Source organism: Populus trichocarpa, chromosome 6 (assembly GCF_000002775.5).
Source record: "Populus trichocarpa isolate Nisqually-1 chromosome 6, P.trichocarpa_v4.1, whole genome shotgun sequence".
Classification (NCBI taxonomy): Eukaryota; Viridiplantae; Streptophyta; class Magnoliopsida; order Malpighiales; family Salicaceae; genus Populus; species Populus trichocarpa.
The window spans coordinates 20,703,579-20,726,881 of NC_037290.2; the positions used below are offsets into that span (position 1 = coordinate 20,703,579).

General features: G+C 33.4%; 1 protein-coding gene and 1 long non-coding RNA gene across 7 annotated transcripts; one reads left to right on the forward strand and one right to left on the reverse strand.

Moving 5' to 3' along the window:
• Window positions 1–15,014: 15,014 nt before the first annotated feature.
• On the forward strand, window positions 15,015–21,695 carry LOC7455612 (ABC transporter G family member 22). 6 transcript variants are annotated; one of them, XM_024602441.2, is made up of 11 exons: window positions 15,015–15,184; window positions 15,509–15,895; window positions 17,703–17,773; window positions 18,386–18,621; window positions 18,838–18,993; window positions 19,136–19,319; window positions 19,419–19,727; window positions 19,812–20,099; window positions 20,330–20,614; window positions 20,705–20,812; window positions 20,907–21,695. In XM_024602441.2, the coding sequence occupies exons 1-11, from the start codon at window positions 15,166–15,168 to the stop codon at window positions 20,919–20,921; spliced, it is 2,058 nt and encodes a 685-aa protein (XP_024458209.1). In that variant the 5' UTR covers window positions 15,015–15,165; the 3' UTR covers window positions 20,922–21,695. The 6 variants fall into 6 exon arrangements, with proteins under 6 accessions (XP_024458209.1, XP_024458207.1, XP_002309268.2 ...); XM_024602439.2 differs by having other exon boundaries at window positions 21,122–21,695; XM_002309232.3 differs by having other exon boundaries at window positions 15,512–15,895; window positions 21,122–21,695.
• LOC127905503 (uncharacterized) lies at window positions 17,541–23,101 on the reverse strand. The gene is made up of 2 exons (XR_008059603.1): window positions 22,694–23,101; window positions 17,541–17,939 (listed from the first exon to the last, which is right to left on the reverse strand). It is a non-coding gene; the product is annotated as an uncharacterized LOC127905503 (long non-coding RNA).
• Between the last annotated feature and the right edge of the window lie 202 nt (window positions 23,102–23,303).

Sequence of the window (23,303 nt, forward strand, 5' to 3'; positions counted from 1 at the left end):
TACTTCTTGGCCTTTTGTGATTATCTTAAAAGTAGCCATTATAGCCTTCAACTATAAATTAACTTGATCGATCTTCTTATTTTACTGTTCCACTATTTTTTAGAGTTTCTCGTGTAGGTGTTGTATCTGTTCATTCACCTTCCTTCCATGCTCGTCTAAAGCCTTAATTCTATTATTCTCTATTTTTGCTAATTGTTTAGTAGTAATAATATTCTTTTGGTTATGGAATGTTGACTCGAATACCAATTGTCAACGACTTTCCTTAACAAAACAAGAAAAATAGAGAATTAAATGGAAAAGTATAAGAAAAGAAAAGAAGAGAGATAAAAGGAACTGCAATTCTATAGAAAATCAATTTCTTATTATTCATCCCTTAAGTTTCATACAACTAGTGTTTTATAAAAAGACTTTATGCCAATTCTAACTACTAACATAATTCCACTAACTAACAACTAGCTCAACTTCCTAACTTCTTAGCCATGTCAATTCCTTCCTACTGCTTCAATTCTATAATTACCAATTATTGTAACTATTGTTGTAGCTGTCTAAACCATTTTCTATATAAAAAGTTGTAATAGCCTTTAGGCAAGAGGAGACATAAATATATAAAATTAGGTATCATAAGAGTCTCCGTATAAATATAATGTTCTTGGTCTTTGAGGGTTTTAAATTATAACAAACCTTATTATCCTCCGCTCCGTCTATACTAGTTGGTATCAAAGCCCAATGATTCCTAGTGATTTTGGTTAAAGATCGTAGAGGAAGTGTGTTGTGGCTCATCTATTTTTAGTGGTTTTATGTTGTTGAATAACCATAGTTGGAAGATGTAGCATAACAAGACATGCTTGTGTTGAAAGGGATGACGAGGTTTTCATATGGAAAAAGACATCCTAGAACTAGAATGTTATTTCCATTTGTATGAGTATCTTTTATTAAAAATCATGGTGGTGGGATCCATGATGGGGAAGACCATATAAAAGTGTTATGTCAGGGATACACGATAGGACGAATCGCACAAATTGTGGTAGACTACACAAAGATGTTAGGGATCCACAATGGGGTAGACCACATAAAAGTGTTGTGTTAAGGATCTATAATGGGATGACTCGCACAAAGATGTTATATTAAGGACATATGATGTGGTAGCCCACACAAAGATATTAGGGATTCATAATGGGGTAAACCACACATAAAAAGATGTTTGTGATGGATGATGGTCTTTTAATAAGATTTGAACTCAATGACAAGTTCCTTTCAACTTAGAGAGACTAATTTAGAAGTTTTTTTAGTTAATTTATTTTATTTTATTTTTTAATTCAATATTATTCTATTTTTTCTAGTTTTTCATATTTGAATTGAATATGTTTTTTATGTTATTTTTTCTATTCAGTATTACTGGGGTTTTTTAATTTTTTCTATATAAAAATTGTAATAGCCTTTTAGCAAGTGAAGACATAAATAATTCATCAAGTAGTCCAAATGGAATAATTATTGACTAAGTAAACAATGTCTCTCTTTTACTATTGGTTATTATTAATATTTTTCAACTTTCAATTATTATACCATATGTACACTAGTCTTGTTTTTATAAAGGACATCATCATTTACATTAGTCTCCAACAAAAATCTTACCATTCATTTGTCTTCGTCCATAACGATAGACTTAGAATTCATTGGCTTCCATACAAGACGCTAAGCTTAACATTCATCGGCTTTCATCAAGGATGACAAGCTTGTTTTTCATTAGCTTCCACAAGGATGACAAGCTTGTCTTTCATTTTACATTTTTCTTTCATCTTTTTTTTTTCCTTTTTTGCACCACAATACAATAATATAAATTAAAGAAACTTACAACAATAATTTAAATAGATAAGGTGCTAAGCACTTACCAGCTCTTCCTGCCGACCTCGCTCCCTCAGCTAAAGATCTAACTCCTTGTGCTCTCTTGAATTTTAAAAAGGAGATATTAGTATTTCTAACAATTTAACCACATTAATCAATATCCATGTTATTACAATCCCATCTATATTTTACTTTCATCAACCTAATTATTACCATAAATTTCAATATCTTGAGAATCTACAAATTATTATTTAATTTCTTTAATCCCACACCTTCCACACCATGTTTTGAAATCATACATATATTCTATATTATTAAACCTCACCGAAATTTCTAAGTACTCATTTCTTATTATTCAAACATTTCATGTAATTTCACTTAAATCTTTGTTTATTTATAATTTAATCACACTAACTAATTTAACCATTTAAGTAAAAAAAATCTTTTCAATTGTATACAAATATTTTCCTATTATTTTCGACTTTAACCTAACTTCCATTTACCAGTTCCTACTTTCATATATAAGATATTTGAATCTTTTATGTTATGTAACATTTTGGCCTCTTTCTAAATTTCATCATCTTACATATTAACAATTTGGTTAGTATGAACAACACTAATAAAACTTCAAGCTTTCCATGTACAAACTTCAACATCATATAACAACTAAAAATACATACCCACATATAATTCCTTAGTATTTCCACACATCACTTCCATTACATTTTACATTAAACCAACATAAATTCAACCATAAGATTACTTACCTTTTCATTTATTTTATTTCATATAACTGCACAAGTATTTAACTTAAAGTCTAAATCTTTTCAAATTCACAAGTTTACAACTTTTACTTAGGCTTTAAAACATTAAATTTTAGTATTACATGTAAACTCTCAATACATAACTTCATTAACCACAATTTTCTCATGCAATTTTACCAATTTATCAAAAATCTCACATCACTTTAATCAAATAAACCATTCCTTAAAACTTTCTTCTATGGTCGGCCGTGAGGGCTCTTCATCAACATATGTTTTACTCAATTTTCTTTCATGATTTATACTAATAAATAATCATCATATAGTAATTAATAAAATCACAAGTAACTTTATAATTTCCTCAATTCTTTAACATACCTTAAAAGAAAACTTAGGGATTTCTTCCCGTATCATAATCAAACTTCAAATAACATGAGTTATATAATTTATGACACCTTACCCAAAGATTTTGAACCCAAAATCACTTTCTTTACAACTTCCTTTTGAATCCTTTGTTTCTCACTAAACTCAACTTAAATTCCCTCGAATCTTTGGCTTATAATGTTTTTCCCTTTATAATATTTCCTAGACCAACCCAAGACCTTTAATTTTGGAAGAATTTAAGTGGAAAGTGCGAGAAAAAAAAGATTAATCCTTAATTTTCTTCTTTGTGGCAAGTGGGTCATTATAAAAGGGAGGGAGATAGACTTTTTATTTATTTATTTATAATTTTTCCCTTAATGAGTCCATATATTATTTTATGTATTTCCTCCCAGCCATTGGTAATTTTGTATAGCTTTTCAGAACTCTAATTGACCTAAAATTTTAACCTATGGTAGAATAACATGTTAGAAGACTGCTCGAGAAATTTCAGCATAATCCAACAGTTGGATTGAGAGTTATGTTTGATAGTAAAAATTAAACAATAGAAAATATTCTTATGCAAAAATCCAGACTCCTATTTTTTTTATTTACATAAATCATCAATATTTTTAAACTAATTCATTGGAGACTTTCATTCATATTTATCTCTCATAAAAATTTCATTTCAATTAATAACGTGTTTATTTTATTTATTTTCTATAGTCAAACTTTACCACTAGTTGATAGAACTCATATAATTTTTTTTTTACTGAAGGGTCTATAATTATTTTGTCCAATTAATACCTATTATTGTTGAAAAAAAAAACAGGCTTAGTTTCCTCTTTTAGTGTTATGCAAGTTAAAATGCTAAAGTGGGATAAACAAGGCTTTGGCAATATTTTTACTCACAAAATGAGGGTTCTATATAGGCTTCAAAGAACTCAACATTATGTGACTAAGGGAGGTAATCCTTTTCTGTATGATTTAGAAAAGAATTTGACAAAGGAATACAATCTCATTTTATCTCAAGAAGAGATTTATTGGTTTTAAAAGTCTAGATGCCAATGAATTGCTTAACTCCTTTTACTTTCATACCAAGGCAAAGATTAGAAGGATAAAAATATAATAAAATACATAAGGGATAGTAATGATGAATGGATGTGGGATGATGTCTCTTTAAAACTCATAGTTGTAGATTTTTACAAGGGTTTATTCACTAGAGAAATAGATGCAGTTCAAAGTTTTCCTTTATAAGGTGTTGTCCCGAAGCTTAAACGATTTTATAGAGATTGGTTACTTGAACTAGTAATAGATGGGTTTCAACCTTGTTTTTATTTATCTTAATAAAAATTGTATTGTTTGATATGAAGCCTTTTAAAGCTTTAGGGCTAGATGGGTCTCAACCTTGTTTTTGTTGATCTTGCAAGTTTGTGAGACAACTTATAGATAACAAAGTTGAAGTTGTTGATATCAATTAGAAATATTTGGTTTTGATTCCAAAAATTCCTAACCCTGGGCTATATCACTATTTTCGCCCTATTGGTATGTATAATGTTAACTATAAAGTTTTCTCAAAGGATTTTGTCAACATATTTAACATCCTTATACCAAAATTGGTCTTGTAATTTCAGAGCAGTTTATGCCAAGAAGAAATATTACAGATAATAAAGTAGTGGCATATGAAATCATCCACTTCATGAGAAATATAAAAGGAATGAGAGGTTGTATGGCCATCAAAATTGATTTGGAGAAAACATATAATTAGTTAAGGTGAGGTTTCATTAAACTTACCTTGGAGGATGTGGGGTTTTCTGAGGAGATAGTGGTCCTTATTATGAAATGCATTAAGATAGTTTCTCTTAGAGTTCTGTGGAATGGTAGTCCTTCAGCTAATTTCACTTCTATAAGAGGAATTCGTTAGGGAGGTCCTCTCTTATTTTATATATTTATATTGTGTCTAAAACGACTATCTCAACTTATTTGCAAGATTTTAGAGTTAGGAATATATTATGTGAGGCTTGTCAAAGAACTAGTCAAAGAACCATCTCAACCCATAAGCATAAGCTGTTAGGTGAGGTCCTAGGATATGATTTATATTATTCTCTAACACACTTCTTCAAGTGAAAGCCCTTTAGGCTTGAAACTTGCATAAACTCACATTACTTTGTGCTTAATTTTTATCAAATAAATGAGAATTGTGAGATTTGAACCCGTGACCGCTTGGTCATCAAGGCTCTAATACCATGTCAAAGAACCATTTCAACCCAAAAGTTTAAACTGTTAGGTGAGGTCCTAGGATATGATTTATATTATTCTCTAATAAAGCTTCTAGTTAGAAAGTAAGTATTGCGAAGACTAAGGTATTTTTTCCAAATAATATTTCAGATTGTAACCTCCTTCAATTCATATTCTATAACTTGATCGCTTTATTGATTTCATGTTTTTTTCCAATTTTTTTTCTTTTAGTAAACCAAAGGAAAGAGAAGTAGGAAGATGGGAAAACTGAGTAGGAAATAGGGTAGTTTTCGTTAAAAAAAAAAATTGAAATGAGGATGCTTACAAGCACTATTATAATAAACTCCGACAGCGAATGAACAATTAAAAGGAGCTTTCCAGGTGGGTGAACCGATTTTTTGCCTTTTCGCCATGTTCGCACGTAGTAAAACTTTATTTTCCAGTAAGGCCCAAAACCACATGATACTTGACCTACCAGACATCTATAAACCTTTTTCTTCAACTTTCCAAAACCCCCCACCAATCTTTTTTAACAGAACTGGATCAGCGTGTGAGCAGCAAGAAAAGATCAAGTTGCTGTGGTTAATTAGTCCCCACCATTGGCACTCACCATCGATCCCACGTCGATTTCACCTTCCAGTTCATCTGGGCCATTTTGTGTTTCAAGTTTTCTTCATGGAAATAAATAGCAGAAGAAAAAACAGTCTGGTGGATGAGGATGAGGGTGACCTAGCTCTCTTCCTCCTTTTTCTTGATTGATCCATCTCATACATGGCACATCACAGCTCCTGGACATTTGTCATCATGACCCATGCAGATATTGCATGCACGTATATACATCTTGACGTTTTCGTATTATGACACGTCATTACTCTTTTTTCGTCTAATAAATTTTCGTTAATGTTGCTTACACGAATTTGTCAAGAAGCATATGCCAAGTCTCCTGGATTTATTTTTATGCACAGCAAGAAATTGACATATATACAGTTTGCATAAAGTATATAAAAAATCCTGCTGCTTCCGATGAAACCTGGACCGCCCCCACAATGACATTAATTAAAAGTAGAAAGTTAGAGATAAAAAATAAATAATAATAACCCACTAGGAAAACGTGATCGTATTAACCTTTTGATCTTTTCATAACTGGCTAATGTTGATGCCACCAGAAACTCGTTTTCACTTTTGTTGCCTGTGCCAGTTGCCACCCTCAGTAACAAGAAAAAGATCGTCGTAATTAATTAATGTCCGACACGTGGAGGTATCCAAGAGGCAAGCACAATAAGTCATACCACGTGTCAAGGGAAGGGGTAACAGCCACTTATTAATGCTGAGGTGTCGCCAATCCTGACTGTGTAGTCTACACGTGGCAATGGAATGACGGCGACTTTAGCTCTGTTGTGTTGTTAACAGCAAGAAAATGCTCCATAATCCCTGAGGTCTGGACATGACCTAACTAACAAAGATTGTTTTTCTGTGTCCCTCACCCGGTCACGTCCCTGTCACGTCCCTGTCACGTGGCTTGCCCACAGTTGGCCGGCACCGCCCCCCCTTTCTGATTTTTAGTGACTTGTTAAATTATTTTTGCATTTTTTTTTTGTGTAATAAGAAAAAAACAATTTAGTGCAATTAAATATTAATTATTTTTTAATTAAATATTAATAAAAAAAGTCAAGTCAGAAACTTTTAAGTTAGAGAAATTGTATTGAGTTTTAAATTTTTTTTTTACAATTTTATAATTCATTACTGAGTTTTTATTGAATTTTATCTTGTAGCATTTGATTCATAATAGGTGTGATCATTTTCAGTTTGGTTCGGTTTTTACATAAAAAATTAACCAAACCGACATTATTAATTTTAAAAATTTAAAACCGAAACCGGTTCAAACCGACTGGTTTCGGTTCGGTTTTTATTGTTCAAAAACCGGTAAAACCGAAAAGCAAATCTCGGTGCCTAGTGCCCACAAATTGCAAGCAAATCTCGGTTTTTTTTGTTCGGGAAAACAGATATGCTCAGTGCCCACAAACTATAAGCAAATCTCAGTTTCTGTTGTTCAAGAAAACATATATGCCCACAAACTACAAGCAAATTATAATTTAATAATAATAATAATAAAAAGCAAAAACCCACAAGATGCAGGGATGAACTTGAAATGGAGTTAGAATCTTAATCATTAAAAAACCATCTCTTTTTTTTATCTGCCCAGTGTGATGTGGTTTGATTAGAATAAATGTTGATGCAGGGATGAACTTAAAGAGATTAGAGATAGAGAGAAAAGAAGGGGGGGCTACGGGGAGAGATGAGAGACAGAGAGAAAAAGAGAGGAAAAAATAGGGGGTTGTGAAAAGATGATGAGAGGCAGAGAAAAGAAAGGTGGTGCCAGCTGCTGAATATTACTTTAGGTTTATGATTGAAAAAACATCCTATTTATACTTGTTTTTTTTTTAAGTGTTGGCATGGTTGAACCGGTTCAGTTTGGTTCAATCGGTTTCAGACTTTGGAAACCGAAACTGAACCGAACCAGAACTTTTTTGTGATTTTTTAATCGGTTAATTCGGTTTTTTTTTCGGTTCGTTTTTTCAGTTATTTTTTTTCTGGTTTTTTCGGTTTAATCGGTTTATCGGTTTTTTTGCTCACCCCTAATTCATAATAAATTAATTTTTTATTTTTTTCATATAATAATATAAAAAAAATAACTTAACTCAATAGAGTCCATAAACCAATTGTAAATTTGATGAGTTGACTAAATATTAATAAAAAAATCACGTTAGAAATTTAATTTTAAGTATAAACCATTATATTAAATTTAATAACAATTCTGAAAAAAACACTATTTTATTTTATTTTATAGTACAAGATATTTGAGTCCAGCCTGCAACAAAAGGGCTGGCGATAAACTAGTGTTGAACTAAATAATAACACTTGCATGCACGTGACGTTTAAAAAATAATTGAAATTGGATCTCACTGACGTCTAAAACTGAAAAGAATGGAAGGTGATCCATAAAATCATTTTTTTTAATTAAAAAAAATAAATATATATAATAATCATCCTTAGGCCTTTTGGTAGACATCATATCTTTAATCCAATTTATATATATATAGAGAGAGAGAGAGGGATAAGGCACTGAGTTCCTGAATTCGCATCCAACCGCATAATGTGATATTGAATCCAGTAGGATCCCATTCCTTTGTTGTGTCATGTCATCGATCGGTTGAGTGAAGAGTTGAAATTAAGAGATTTGGGCCTTTTATTTTATGATTGTGTTGTGTTCTTCGGTGTTTTTTTTTTTTAATTATGAGATAAAAACAGTGCTCGGTGACTGGTTAATATATATATAAATATTGCTTTTTTAATGTTTAATTAAGACGACTAATTAAGTTGTATTGGATAAAAAATAATAAAAAGTAGGGGGCTGAATATTTCCTAGATATAAAGAAAGTCTTATATCCAATCTGCTTTTCTTTAATCAAAAGTGCATGATGGATTTAATTATTTCGGATCTTGGAGTATAATACCGCTCACATCCAAAATCTTTTATGATTTGATATATTATGCTCGATCAGTCAGCTAGAATCAAAAATACATTATTATTATTATTATTATTATTATTGAGATAATAAAAAACATAAACTTGATAAAATTAAATACCATAAAAACTTTGATAAAAAAAAATCAAAAGAATCAAATTGAAATTAATATTATTCTTATTGGAAAAAAAATTAAAAACCTGATATGATTAGTGATAAAATTGAAAACCATAAAAACTTTGATAAAAGAGCAAGGAAAAAAAATTAAAAAATCAAAAGTAGAAGGACATAAATAAAAAACTTACATTTACAAATTAGAATTGAAAAATTAAATTGAAAACAAATAAAACTTTAACAAAAAAGAAAAAGACAAAAATCAAAACTAAAATGACTGAATCTGAAACACCAACAATAATAAGTTCTGAAGTTGATTTTCTAGGGTAGGAGAGAGAAATGAACGGAAAAAAAAGGGTCATTGGTAGAGGTGAGTAAAAAAACTGAAAAACCGTTTAAATAGAGAAAACCGGAAAAAAATAACCGAAAAAACCGAATTGTGAAAAAAAACCGATTAAATCGATTAAAATTTTGAAAAAAACCGACCGGTTCGGTTCTGGTTTTATAAGCCTAAAACCGGAAAAAACCAAACCGAACCCAAATCGACAAAAAACCAAAAAAAACCGAGTCAAATCGGAAAAAACTGAGCCAAACCGAGAAAACCGAGTCAAACCGGTTTTTGTCCGAAGAAACCGAACCGAACCGAAACCGATCAGTTTGAACCGGTTTCGGTTTTTTTAAAAAAAAATTCGGTTTGGTTACTTTTTTTAATAAAAACCGAACCGAACCGAAAATGATCACCCCTAGTCATGGGTGTCAAACCAGTTACCTTTAGATGCCACCCACCACCAACAAAGGAAAAAGACACGGAGAAGAACCAAATGAGACGGCAAAAGCTCATTTTACACCATTAGAAGACGCCGCACACGCCACCCAAAATGTGTGGCGTCTCCCACACGCCATCAGCTTTTTGCATTTAAAAACTATAAATTAAATGGTAAATTACGTTACAACTCTCAACCAAACCAATAATTACACAAAAAAAAAAGCATGAGAAAAAGACAAAAACACCCCCATTTCAATCGCTTAAATCTTTTGTCCTTAAGGTTATATATTATATACATAATCTTACTGTATTTTAAAAAGGAAAAAATAACAATATCTCTGCCCTAAAGTGTTAGTTTTTTCTTTATTCCAGTGGTATTTTGGTTGTTTTACTGATCATAATATATTGCATAAATAGAAATACCTTTAAACAAATCTATATATATTGACTAGTTCAAAGACAAATAATTTTTCTTAGAATGACAAAAAATTCACTATATTGTAATGATAAATAGAAAAATAGCAGTGAGGTTGTAGTATTTTTCCCTTGATCTGATTTAGTTGTTGTGTAACGTGGGACACCAAACAATGAAGTTGAAGCTCCTTTGCTAATTAATTCGTTTCACTGCTTTCTTTGTAATATCTCTCCAACCTTAATTTTTCGTGATAAGAAAAAAATAGAGATTTGTGTGGCTTGGTACAACTTAAATCAAGGTGGACGTTATTGAATATATATTGTTTAAATTGAATGATGTAGCTTAATGTGAATTAATTGGTAGGAAGTATATTTTTTTTTTAGTTTAACGTGGGTGTCCGAGCCAGCTTGCGCGTACCTCGACTAATCCCAAGGGCCCTGAAGTTAACGACCATGTAAGTCTCCAGTGGCCATCATATGAGCAACCACAGGGCTCGAACCTGAGACCACAGAGGGAGCAAACCTCTTAATTCCAAACTCTTACCACTAGGTCACCACCTAGATAATTAGTAGGAAGTATATTACTGCGATGGGTCATGGTGCCATGTTGGATCTAATCCCATGGCCAGTAAGTAGGAAATAATAGTTAATAGGCTTTCATGTAAGAGTCTGTTTTTTATTTTTTATTTAGAAATATATTAAATTAATAATTTTTTAAAAAATTTATTTTTAATATTAATATATAAAAACAATCTAAGAATACAACAAAATTTATTCAAAAGTTTTAAAAACCCTAGCTAAAACATGGGATAAACAACCTCTACACGTAAAAGAATGCCGACACCAGCTTTTAGAGCCCGGCGGCCACATTAGGGTCGCTAGCTGCGTAGTTTTCTTTTTATGGAATGTCGTGTTGATATTTTGAAGTAGAATCTCTTAGCCTTTGTATTTGATCATTCTGTATTTCAATCCCCGTCTTTTTGTATTGCTCGTTGCTGATGATCAGCTTCGTGAGATATGAGTATAATTAGCTTTTATGGTTTGGTTGCATAATATAACTTTTTTTTTTCACTTATATCCTTGGAAGCTCAAAGTTGGTCGAAATATATTCATGTATTATTATTTTTTTGTGTGTTTTTTATTAATTAATACTCTAAAATATATAGGAAAAGTACTGTAGCTTTTTCTATATTTTTTTCCCCATATTTTTTTTTGTTTTTTTCCCTTTTTTTTTGGGTTTTCCCTTTTTTTTTTCTTTTTTTCCCAAGACTATATTCTTCTTCTTCTTTTATTATTTTTTGTTTTTGTGTTTTTTTAAAATTATCTTTGTTGATTTTTTTAATATTGAACTGGTTGAGAATTTAGTTCTGTAGTTTTTTTCTTTAAAACATTATGGATTACTATAATATTTTCCTACATGGTTTTTTTTTCTTTTTTTATGATTTTTTTTTCAAAATGGTTTTTGTCGATTTTTTTTTTATATTGAGCTGGTTGAGAATTTTGTTTCATAGTTTTTTTTCCTTAAAACACTGTGGATTATTACAATGTTTCCCCACATGATTTTTGTTTTGCTACAGTGTTTCCCATATGTATTTTTTTAAATTATCTTTGTCGATTTTTTTAAAATATTGAGTTAGTTGAGAATTTAGCTTTAACTTTCCCCACATGTTTTTTTTTTCATTTTTTTTGCTTTTTTTTTTTCAAAATTGTCTTTTTTTTTGTTTTTTTTAGAATTGTTTTTGTTGATTTTATTTTGTTAATATGGAGCTGATTGAGAATTTAGCTTTGTAATTTTTTTTCTTTAAAACACTGTGGATTGCTACAGTGTTTCCCTACATGGTTTTTTTTTTCTCTTTTTATGATTTTTTTGTTTTTTTTTTCAGAATTGTCTTTGTCGATTTTATTTTTTTCATATTGAACTGATTGAGAATTTAGCTTTGTAGTTTTTCTTTAAAACACTATGGATTGTTACAGTGTTCCCACACATGATTTTTTTTTTTTATGATTTTTTTTAAAATTATCTTTATCGATTTTATTATTTTTAATATTGAGCTGGTTGAGAATTACAACTATAGATTTCCTCATGAAACACTATAGATTGCTATAGTGTTTTCCTGTATGGTTTTTTTTCCTTTTTTTTGTTATGATTTATTCCAAAATTTTCTTTATTGATTTTACTTTTTTAATATTAAACTGGTTAAAAATTTAGTTTTGTAATTTTTCTTTGAAAATATTATGGATTGTAACAGTTTTTTTTTATATTTTTTTTTAATAAATCCACGACAATATATAACCATGGCCGAAGACATAACATTTTTTATTCTAGTTCAAGGTCACCACTCTCAACAATGATGTCACAAACAGTAGTGGTGATAAATAACATGGAAATTTGTCGCAAAGATTTTGGAGAAAAGGAAGAAAACATGCACGTGATTTGAACATTCCAAGAACTCAGCCAATCAGCCAATTCCCTCTTGAAGAGGTAATGTGAGACACAACGAAGACCTCATATGCTGTCGACACGGACCATCTGATCCCTAACGAACAAAAGTCATGGCCACAGTCGCCTTCGGCCAGTCCATTAGGCGCTCCGTCAAGCAACCTAAAAACGTCAAACCACATAATTGGCTAGCTAGTCGCTTACAAACCCAGTTCACGCGTAGTTTTAAAACCCGGTTTTGTTCTTGTGGGTTAATCCGTTTGATCTAGAATCAGAATTAAACTAAGTTTAAAAATAAATAAAAAAGAAAAAGAAAAACTTGAGTCGTTATTAATTTATAAAAAAAATTAAGATCAACCTGAAATTACTCTAATAACTCAGTCAAAACCTATCATGCAGGTCTTAGTCTTGGGTCAAGTCAATCATCAGGCCGAGATTAAATACTCCGACTTCACGTATACAATGGATGTTAGGTCCAGGATCAACACAAACATAGCACATGCAACTGTCCAAACACGTGTACGGTAAGGATGAACATGATTGATGTTAGATTCATCATGCATCGGTGGACCCAGATACTTTCTTATCAAGTCTAGTTATTTTCAGAATTTAGCTCATACTAACCATCTCACCTGCGACGATATTATGTGGGCTCAATATTTTTTTAACAAAAAAAACTAAAAATATAGGTTTTTTCAATATTTTTTTACATAAATATATAAAGGGTAAAAAAAAACTTATACAAATTAAATAAATTAAGAGTTATCTATGTTAATTAATAAATAAAAATAGTCATTAATGATAACTAAATACATATCTGGAAAAATCAAAAGTCAAATGTAAATCAAGATATTTGTTCTCGCAACACGATTTATTTACCCGATTTTGTTTAATAATTTTGTTAATTAAAATTAATTTTTTATTTAATTAAATGATAGCAAAAATAGACACACAAATAGAATTGATTGAATAAAATCAAATAAAAAAAGATATCTCGCGAGGTTGAACTTATTAGAAATACCATGCAAAAAAATATTTTTTAATTAAAAAAAGTCATAGATGAATTAGAATAATCTCTTCAAAAAATAAATACAAAAAATATAATTAAAAAACAACAACTATTTTAAAAAAGGCTAAATAAGAAAAACAAAAAAAATAGAGAGAATGTGTATTAATTTAAATATATATTAAAAACAAAAAAATTGAGAGAAAGGGTATTAATTTAAATATATATTAAAAATTTATCTTAAAAAAAATATATTTTTTAAAAAATAAAACAGAAAAAAAGAGGTCAGATGTTACTGAGCCTGACCCATCTAGGAAGGGGCAGCATGTGGGCCTTAATTTTTTTTAATGTAATTGCGATATTTTTTTTTTATAGAAAGAACAATCAGACAACACGTCATCTAGTATTTCTTAGATTCCAGCCAATGCGGTGATTGACAAAATAGGTTCTGTGTTTTTTTTACCAAAAAACTCATTTCAATCCATTTGTTTTTACCCAAAACACCCAGAAAAGAAACTAAAAACTTTGACAAATCCATAAATGGAGTTAAAAAAAAAAAAACTAAAATCAGCCTGAAATAAAAAATCTTTCCAAGCTCAGATTTGGTTTTTTAGGCAATTTTAAGGCACAAAAAACACCTAGGTGGAACTCTCTTCACTAAATGAAACTCTTTGACACCAAGATAGACTATTTTGGTAGCGATAACACCCTTTTACTTCCTTTACCATCGAGATCCAACGATCTTTCTCTCTCATCTCTCAAACCAGAAATTAAAAACTAAAATAAAAATTGAACTTTCATACTAAAATTGAATTGAAAAAACATTAAGGGATTGGATATGTATAATTTATAAAGGGTGAGAACTAAATTAAATATTTTGTGTGAATTTTGAAACTATCATCGTGGCTCATTTTATACTTTGGTTTATATTTTTTTAATTTTATTTTTAATCAATAAATTTAATCTAATTAACCTTCAATTTGGCCTAGAAAAGATGTAATTGCACAAAAAAAAATTGAAAAAAATAAAATTTTGAACAGAAAATCCACAAATATGAAAGAGTGAACAATATTCAGGTACAATGTTTTCACCGCATAGTTTAGAGTACTTGTTAATAATTGTGGAATGATATGCTCATATTATTTGTTAACAAGTCCAATTATTAAAAAATTATGACAAGTTGGCAATCACTCGATGGCTCGCGATACGCCACGTGCCAGATAAAAGTGAAAATACAGTGTGAAAAAGTGAAATCATGGTGACAAAAGCCCTGCTGTGAAAAAGAAAAAAGGACCTACTTTTCCGTTTAATGTTTTGTTGTTTTAATGGAAAAGCTAGTCACTTTACTGTACAAAAAAGTGAAAATACAGCGTCAATGATTTAGAGGTACAGTAAACTTGCTACACTCATAGAAGACCTCCCTTTTTAGTTTCTTTTAATAATAATAAAAATAATTGAAAAGTCCAGGGGTGTTTTGGTAACTTGGTGGACACCCTCTCAAGCGCACCTTATAAGTAGTGGCTCCATCATTTGATGTAGTGTTGCAGTTTAGACATTATTACACTTCCCTCGAAAAGACATATCCTCTCCCTAGGTTCTTCCTTCCTGTCCTTCATCGGACTTTAGCCTAGCACTACTCTAAGGTACTAGGAGGGCAAGTCCTTTTGTACCGGCACTGTATACTTTGTCATCTCGGCATGCAAAACTCTCCTCAAGGTACGAGTAGAGACAGTCCTTTTGTACGATTACTGCTTCCTTCAATTCATCTACGAGTCTCTGTGCGCGCGCGCGTGTATATATATATATATATATATCTCCTCCTCTCCATTTTCTATATTCAAACAGAAAACACATCTAGCTACTGTAAACGGAAAGGTCTACAATTTTATACTAGCTAGACTGTTTAGACAGAAAACTATTGATCGTTTTTCTAGCTTTCTTGACTCTCTTCAAGCCAGTTAGTATCGAGCAATGTTCATCAATATCCCTTAACAGAATCTCATATTAATATCTTCGTTTTCTTTTTTTAATATCGTTGAGAAGATTGTAGCATGGAGAGAGCAAACACATCCTTAGCGAGAACCAAATCAGAACAATTGGCTGAGACAGTGGAGGCAGCGTTTAAATCTCCCATGAACAACGATGGGGTTTCCGAAGGCGGCAGCGGCGGGACACTCTCAGGTAAGTCCAGCAAGAGGCTAACGACGGCAGCCTCACCGGGACGTACCACTTCGGGTGGTAACAAAAATACACACATTAGGAAGTCAAGGAGTGCACAGATGAAGTTTGAATTGGATGACGTCAACAGTGGAGCAGCTCTAAGCCGGGCCTCTAGTGCCAGCCTGGGCTTCTCTTTCTCCTTCACTGGCTTCAACATGCCACCTGATGAAATAGCTGACTCCATGCCGTTTAGTGATGATGATATACGTAAGTCTATATACACCTTTTTTTAATGATTCTTCATTGTTTACTAGCATATGGTTGGAGGTGTTATAATTTTCTATGGTTTGTGTGGTCCAGTACTTGAGTATGGGTGGTGGAGGTATGTCCAGTCTTTGTCCTGGCTTGATAATCTGAAAAGGTTTCATGATCTAGCTAGAAAGTAGAACCTTTAGGCATGAAGAACAAGCTACAGGGCTTACTGCATATTGATCTGGTGATCAGAACAACATGAATGTGAGAGAACTCATGAAATTTATGACTTGCTTGGTTTTCTGTTTCCACGCATACGCATGCTGCTTTTTCTTTGAACCGAGTACATATTTCTATATCGTATCACGTTATCACTTTCATAATTTGCAAACGGGGTCTCCTAAATTCGGGTTTTTTTTGGGTTTTCCTCTGAAGTAAAAGTAAAACTCATAAAATATGACGAGTTTCACTTTTTATCTTAAAATGGAGCAATTCATGAGCGAGTAGCTACTAAGTTATATGAGAATAGTGCATGGGTGGTACTGAGCTAGTCGCAGATAATAATTGGGGTCACAGAGAGTTAGGCAAGACATGCACTTGCCAAGCCTTAAATGTGGGAAAAATTCAATATGAAAAAGCGGCCAGCTTGTGACGAGGGGGAGGAAAGTGAGCATGATCATGTTAACAACCACTTGCAAAAATGGGAAGGCAGTGCGTGAGAAGCGGGTCCCTTGTCTCTTCTCCTGTAAGGAAAAAACCTAGGCCTCCTTTCAACCTTGGATTAGAGATCTGCAACATAAGCCTAATGATACCCCACTCAGCCCACATAAATACTGATGGGGTATTTTTGGCTCTTATTTTCGTAGTGGTAGTTACTCAGTCTTGCTTCAGTGCGCACTGCATTATTTTTCATGTCCAAGTCACTGGTGTTAATGGAAGGTTGATGTCCAATCTCTTTCTGCTAGCTCATAACCACTTGAGTAGATTCTCTCCCTGTTTTTTTTTTTTCCCTACAGTTATTTGGATCCTTATGAGCTTAATTTCCAATACTGAAAGTATTAAATTCATCTCTTTTTTTGGGTATAAAAATAAGTTATTCATATCAAAATTAGGAGATTTAGGGGTTTTTTTTCTTGCAAATCTACAGCACTACAAGTATATGGTGTTTATCCTCCTCCTTTTTTTCCCCTTCCAAGAATAGATATAAATTAAGTCTTCCATATGGGCCCCAGATCTTGGGACAAGGTTCCTGTTTATTATTATGATTAGCAAATTGGGCCCCAAACTCTATAGACTTTTGCTGACTTGTTGCCTCACGTAACTTTCATCAAGGATATTGATTCCCCTCGTCTTGGCAAAAATCATGCACCTAGATCATATGTGACTTCAGAAAATGATATCAGCACTCTTCCTCTTCTGTCGTAATCCTCTCTCAATGATAAACTCTTAAATGGTTAGGTGATGGGAGGATCGTACGTGACATTGAGGTTACAGAGTTCTCTTTACTGTTGATTGAATTTGTTGGGATCTTTAAATTGTGACCATTGCAACCATATCTTCAGGAATTATTGCAGCCACAAAGTTGTGAAATGATATGACAGAAGCTTCAATCTCTCCAATCAAGTTATGATTCAATTGGCATGTTAGCCGATACTAATAATTTAGAGAAATATTGGCTAAAATGAGAATTGCTTAAAATGTTCATCACATACCATGTTATTTATCATTCAAGAAGCAAAACAACTTCTTCTTCTTCTTTAGCATCAAAAACATCTTGATTCTGTCATTAGTTTACACAGTCCTATATCTATGGTTGTTGCAGCGGAGGATCTTGAAGCCGGAATGCGTAAGCAGAAATTTCAAACTGAACCCTCCTTGCCAATTTACCTGAAGGTAACAAAATCTAATTTGCGATGCTGCAGGTTTCCAGTCTTGTTCTTCTTTATTCTCCAAGTAGAGCTAGCATGCACCGGTAGTATTCAAACTAGCCTTTCCTAATGGTGCCACGGATTGATACCGATACGTTCTATTTGGACAGGCAGGGATGGAGATTTATGATCTAGCAATCAACGCGATCCATAGAATATGGTTAGCATGGTCAGGTTCAGTCTTGTACAGAGTTTCATTGTATATGATATTTTTGTACAAGACTCACCCTTCTTTCCAACAAAAAAAGAAAATGCAGTACAATTTATTAACTTGCCATGAAAACTACTAATGGGGTCTTAAGAGTTCTATTAACCATTTGTAAGAACAGGAACATGCATTTGAGGATAGAAAGCTATCTTCACTTGTTTTCTTGAGTCTAATTAGACTAGTTCCCGAGTCGATCTCAGGTATTGAATAAAAAGCAATGCTTATTTGTCAAGGAAAGAAGGGTATGGACAGTTTTTCTTATATTTTGTTAGAAATTAGACTTTCTAACTTAGCAATTATCAGATAATCATGTAATGAAGTTTCCACCATTTACCGAATTGAACTTTGTTCTTGTTTGGGAATCTGCAGTTCAGAGATGTTACATACAAGGTGATCATCAAAGGAATGACCTCAACCGAGGAAAAGGATATCTTGAATGGGATCAGTGGTTCGGTGGATCCAGGGGAAGTTTTGGCTCTTATGGGACCTTCAGGAAGTGGAAAAACAACACTTCTGAATCTGCTTGGCGGCAGGTTAAATCAGCCCACTGTCGGTGGTTCAATCACTTACAATGACGGACCATACTCCAAGTTCTTAAAAAGTAGGTAAGAAACTTAGATATCAGTGCAAGACTGGTTCGGTACTTACAGCGCTGAATTGACTTGTTACTTGCCAATTTATTTTTCATCGCGATGACCAAAAATCAATGAAAAGACGCAAGAACCTGAATTTAGCTAAGTCAGAACTTTTGTTGCATGTACGACTAGAAATTTGAATCATTGCAAATGCACATCAAAATGACATAAAAAAACATATGGCAGGATAGGATTCGTGACACAAGACGACATTCTGTTTCCTCACCTTACAGTGAAAGAAACATTGACATATGCAGCCCTCCTTCGATTGCCAAAGACATTGACAAAACAACAGAAGCAAAAACGAGCCATGGACGTCATCTATGAGCTAGGCTTAGAGAGGTAATGAATTCTCATTTCCCTGCCATCATCAATCAAGGCAAATTTGTAATCAATTCAAGTCAAGAATGTTAATAATAGAAATAAATTCTGCAGCGTCTGATTGATCTTGCTCATTCTTGAAAGCTAATGTTGATGTGCCTAGGTGCCAAGACACCGTGATTGGTGGCTCATTTGTGCGTGGAGTGTCAGGTGGGGAGAGGAAAAGAGTTTGCATTGGCAATGAGATTATAATCAACCCTTCAATCTTGTTTCTTGATGAACCAACCTCGGGCTTGGATTCTACAACTGCTTTAAAGACAGTGCAGCTGTTACAAGATATGGCAGAGGTATTCTATTTGTGATGCTTCTTATTCAAGTTTTTGGCCCTTTCATCAGGAGATAGTGTTGCATTTTTCTGCTACCAACTTGTTTCCATTTAATGGCAGGGTGGGAAAACAGTGGTGACAACTATCCACCAGCCATCTAGTAGACTCTTCCACAAATTTGACAAGTTGATTCTTCTTGGGAAAGGGAGTTTGCTTTATTTTGGAAAATCATCAGAAGCAATGCTGTACTTCTCATCTATAGGTTGCAACCCGCTTATTGCCATGAACCCTGCAGAGTTCTTGCTAGACCTTGCAAATGGCAATATAAATGATGTTTCTGTCCCATCTGAATTGGACGATAAAGTGCAAATAGTGAATTCAGATGCAGGAAAAAGAAACGGGAAGCCTTCTCCTGCAGTTGTTCATGAGGTAATGAAGTATACACAGACAGACTTTTGCGTTCTTAACATCAAAAGCTGCTATTTAACTAGATAATGTTTCTGTCGAAAACAGTACCTCGTGGAGGCCTATGAGACACGAGTTGCGGTCAAAGAGAAGAAGAAACTAATGGTTCCTATACCCCTTGATGAAGAAGTGAAGGCAAAAGTGTCTTCTCTGAAACGACAATGGGGGGCAAGCTGGTGGCAACAATATACCATTTTGTTCTGCAGGGGAATCAAAGAAAGGCGGCACGACTATTTTAGCTGGTTGAGAATCACCCAAGTTCTCTCTACTGCAATTATCTTGGGATTACTATGGTGGAATTCAGATACTAATAGCCTCAAAGGTCTTCAAGATCAGGTAAATAATGGTCCGGCCAAGATCAACCCTTGGGCCTTCTCTTTTCCATTTCAGGCTCAAAGTTTACTGAAGCACTTCTCTGAAAACCTATCCGAAACCATTGAAAATCAACTGAATTACAAAAAATCAGTCTGGCTCATAATCACAAAAGCACATTTTTTGTTTCCTGAAGCTCCTTTACACAAACAACATAATTTCACTTAGTAAACTTAAACCTTCTTGGATTACAGGCAGGGCTGCTGTTCTTCATTGCGGTTTTCTGGGGATTTTTTCCTGTATTCACAGCAATCTTCACATTTCCCCAAGAAAGAGCCATGTTGAGTAAAGAACGGGCAGCTGACATGTACAGACTAAGTGCATATTTCTTGGCAAGGACTACAAGCGACCTTCCACTTGATCTAGTACTACCAGTACTTTTCCTTCTCGTCGTCTACTTCATGGCAGGCTTGCGAATGAGTGCTGCTCCATTTTTCCTAACCATGCTCACGGTTTTTCTCAGCATTATTGCTGCTCAGGTGAGACTAGTTTGCAATACTAACGAAGAAGGGTGTCAAAGAAAAACAATTTAAAATGTAAGTATTTAATCAAGCATGTCTCCATGGCAGGGACTCGGACTAGCTATTGGGGCTACCCTGATGGACTTAAAGAGGGCCACAACTCTAGCTTCAGTTACTGTGATGACCTTCATGCTGGCTGGAGGGTATTTTGTAAAGGTAAGTTCATCAAAGATCATTTCATACATCTCTCTCTATTGCTCCTCTCCAATGCAATATTTGAGTGAATTTTTTCACAACATTTGAATTTTAGATTCGCACCACATGACACATATTGCTGACATTGATTGACCGATAGAAAAGGACTACTCAATAACGTCTACAATCAATATTGAAGTTTCAGAGCATGTCATCTAGAGTGGAGTTCATTACTTCACTAATTGATAACTCTCTCCCAGAATTAGTATTGATTCAACTTTTTCTCACCTAAACGCAAAGAATGGTCACAAATGGTCTTCGATTTTGCAGAGAGTTCCAGTATTTGTATCTTGGATCCGCTATCTGTCTTTCAACTACCACACCTATAAGCTTCTCCTCAAGGTTCAATATAAACACATGACACCAGTTTTAAATGGAATGAGAATAGACAGTGGCTTGACGGAAGTTAGTGCCCTGGTGGCAATGGTTTTTGGCTACCGTCTCTTGGCTTATATTTCCTTGCGGAGAATGAAGCTTTGTGCGCAGTAAGCAATATTATTCAGTGCGCATTATCGACAGTTAACTTCCACGTTTGACTTCAAAGATCTATTCCAAGAAAACTTGGGTTCCACGGATCAGAGAAAGGGATATAAGCAAGTTATCATATTTCAGCTCCATGAAGATTTTTGGATGGAAAAAGCCTCAACGACGATATTTATGCAGTATCTTAGGCATGTAAGTTGATTTTTCCGCGAGGAGAATTCCTAGAAATGCAATCACGTTATAAGAAGCTCGCACTCACAAGCTCGTATCTTTTATATTAAAATGGAGTGATGTAATAATAATTGTCAGACATACCTACCTATGACTAATGCATATCTATTGGAATTAGCGACTTCTAAAAGTTGGGGGAATGAAAAACATGGTATCGCATATGATTTGATGGAACTTTATTTACGTTTTCCTTGGAAAGAAAATTTCCAAGAGCAACCGCTTAAATACATAGAAACCACCAGTGATTGCTAACCAAACACCAAATTGAGAGGGAAAAAAGGTTGTCGCACCCGATATCGCGGCGGCCTTAAAAATATATATTTGGGAAGAACGGATTTTTGGCATCCTGTTCTTTAATAGGGAATGATCTTATTTAAGGAGTCGTCACCTAGTATTATGGTCACTAGGAACTCTAACTGGTCAGCAGAGATTCTATGGTACGAGATTGGTTATGCAAAAAGGAAAGATATTATCACCCCTTAAACGTCCTGCCCGAGGCAGGCTGCATTGCTAATTTTGTCATAAATTGCTAATGTTTTGTTGGTTTATGCTATGATGGTTTGCATGTGATATTCCTGGCTTTGACGCCAGTGAATATTCAAATACGGATACTTCCAACTCTGGCGTTGGTAAATATTACGTAGTTATAAAACAAAATAAATTTAAATCCATATTTTTATATTCCTGACTCTGGCGTCAGTCAATAAACAAATAAAATAAATTTATTTTTACGCATGCACAATTTTTTTATTTTTCCAGCTAAATAAAATAAAATACAATGAAAGAATAATATAAATTTAAACCGGTATTTTTATTCCTGACTCTGGCGTCAGTGAATAAACCAATAAATTTATATTGTTTTTATTCATGCATACACATTTTTTATTTTTTTAATAATTTTTTTTGGGCTGGGCCCAGCTCAGCCCATGTGGCTGGGCTGGACCCAGCCAGCCCGGCCAGGTCACTGGCCCAAGCCAGTGACCCGGCTGGGCAAAAACTAAAAGCACGCGTGAATTGGTCACGCGTGCGCGAACACTGGTGAAGGTAATTAAATTACCTTCACACAGTGTTCTTGTAACACTAATAATTACATTTTGAAATGAAGATACAAAGGGGATGAAGTCATACCTGCTTCTGGAGACCGAAGATGTTTGCAGCACTGATGATGATTCTCGCCTACTGTTTCCCCTTGTCTTCCTTTTGTGATCACTTGTCTGTGCTTTCCTTCTTGCTTTCTCAGCAGCTTTTAAAACTACGAAGATGATGTCGGTCTGCTGTGAGTGTTCTTTGAATGAATACGGGTCTTTCCTTTGTTTGCAGGGACGAAGACAATTTCAAGGATAATTCTCGTCACTGTGTGTGCTGCCCTCTTGTTCTCTCCTTCTCTCTGTATATTTTTTTTGCTCTGGTTTTTACTCTGTTCTTTGCTCTGGTTTCTGGGTTGATTTTTCGGGTCCCTGCTTATGTTTTCTCCCCTTTTTTCTTCTCTGTTTTTCCTTTTTTTTTTCCTCTGAGATCTGTATTTATAGTGTCAGAGTCTTTTCGCGTGTGAGAAACCAAGTTTCAATCAAACTCATTCTTTTCTTTGAAGTTTGAATTTAATTAAAAATCAAATTTGAAAGCGGATAATTATCATTATCTTAAAGACAAGGATTATCTCGAAGATAAAATTTATCTTGAAGATAGGGATTATCCTGAATATTAAGATAGAATGACAAAAGCACATTATAGTCCTTAA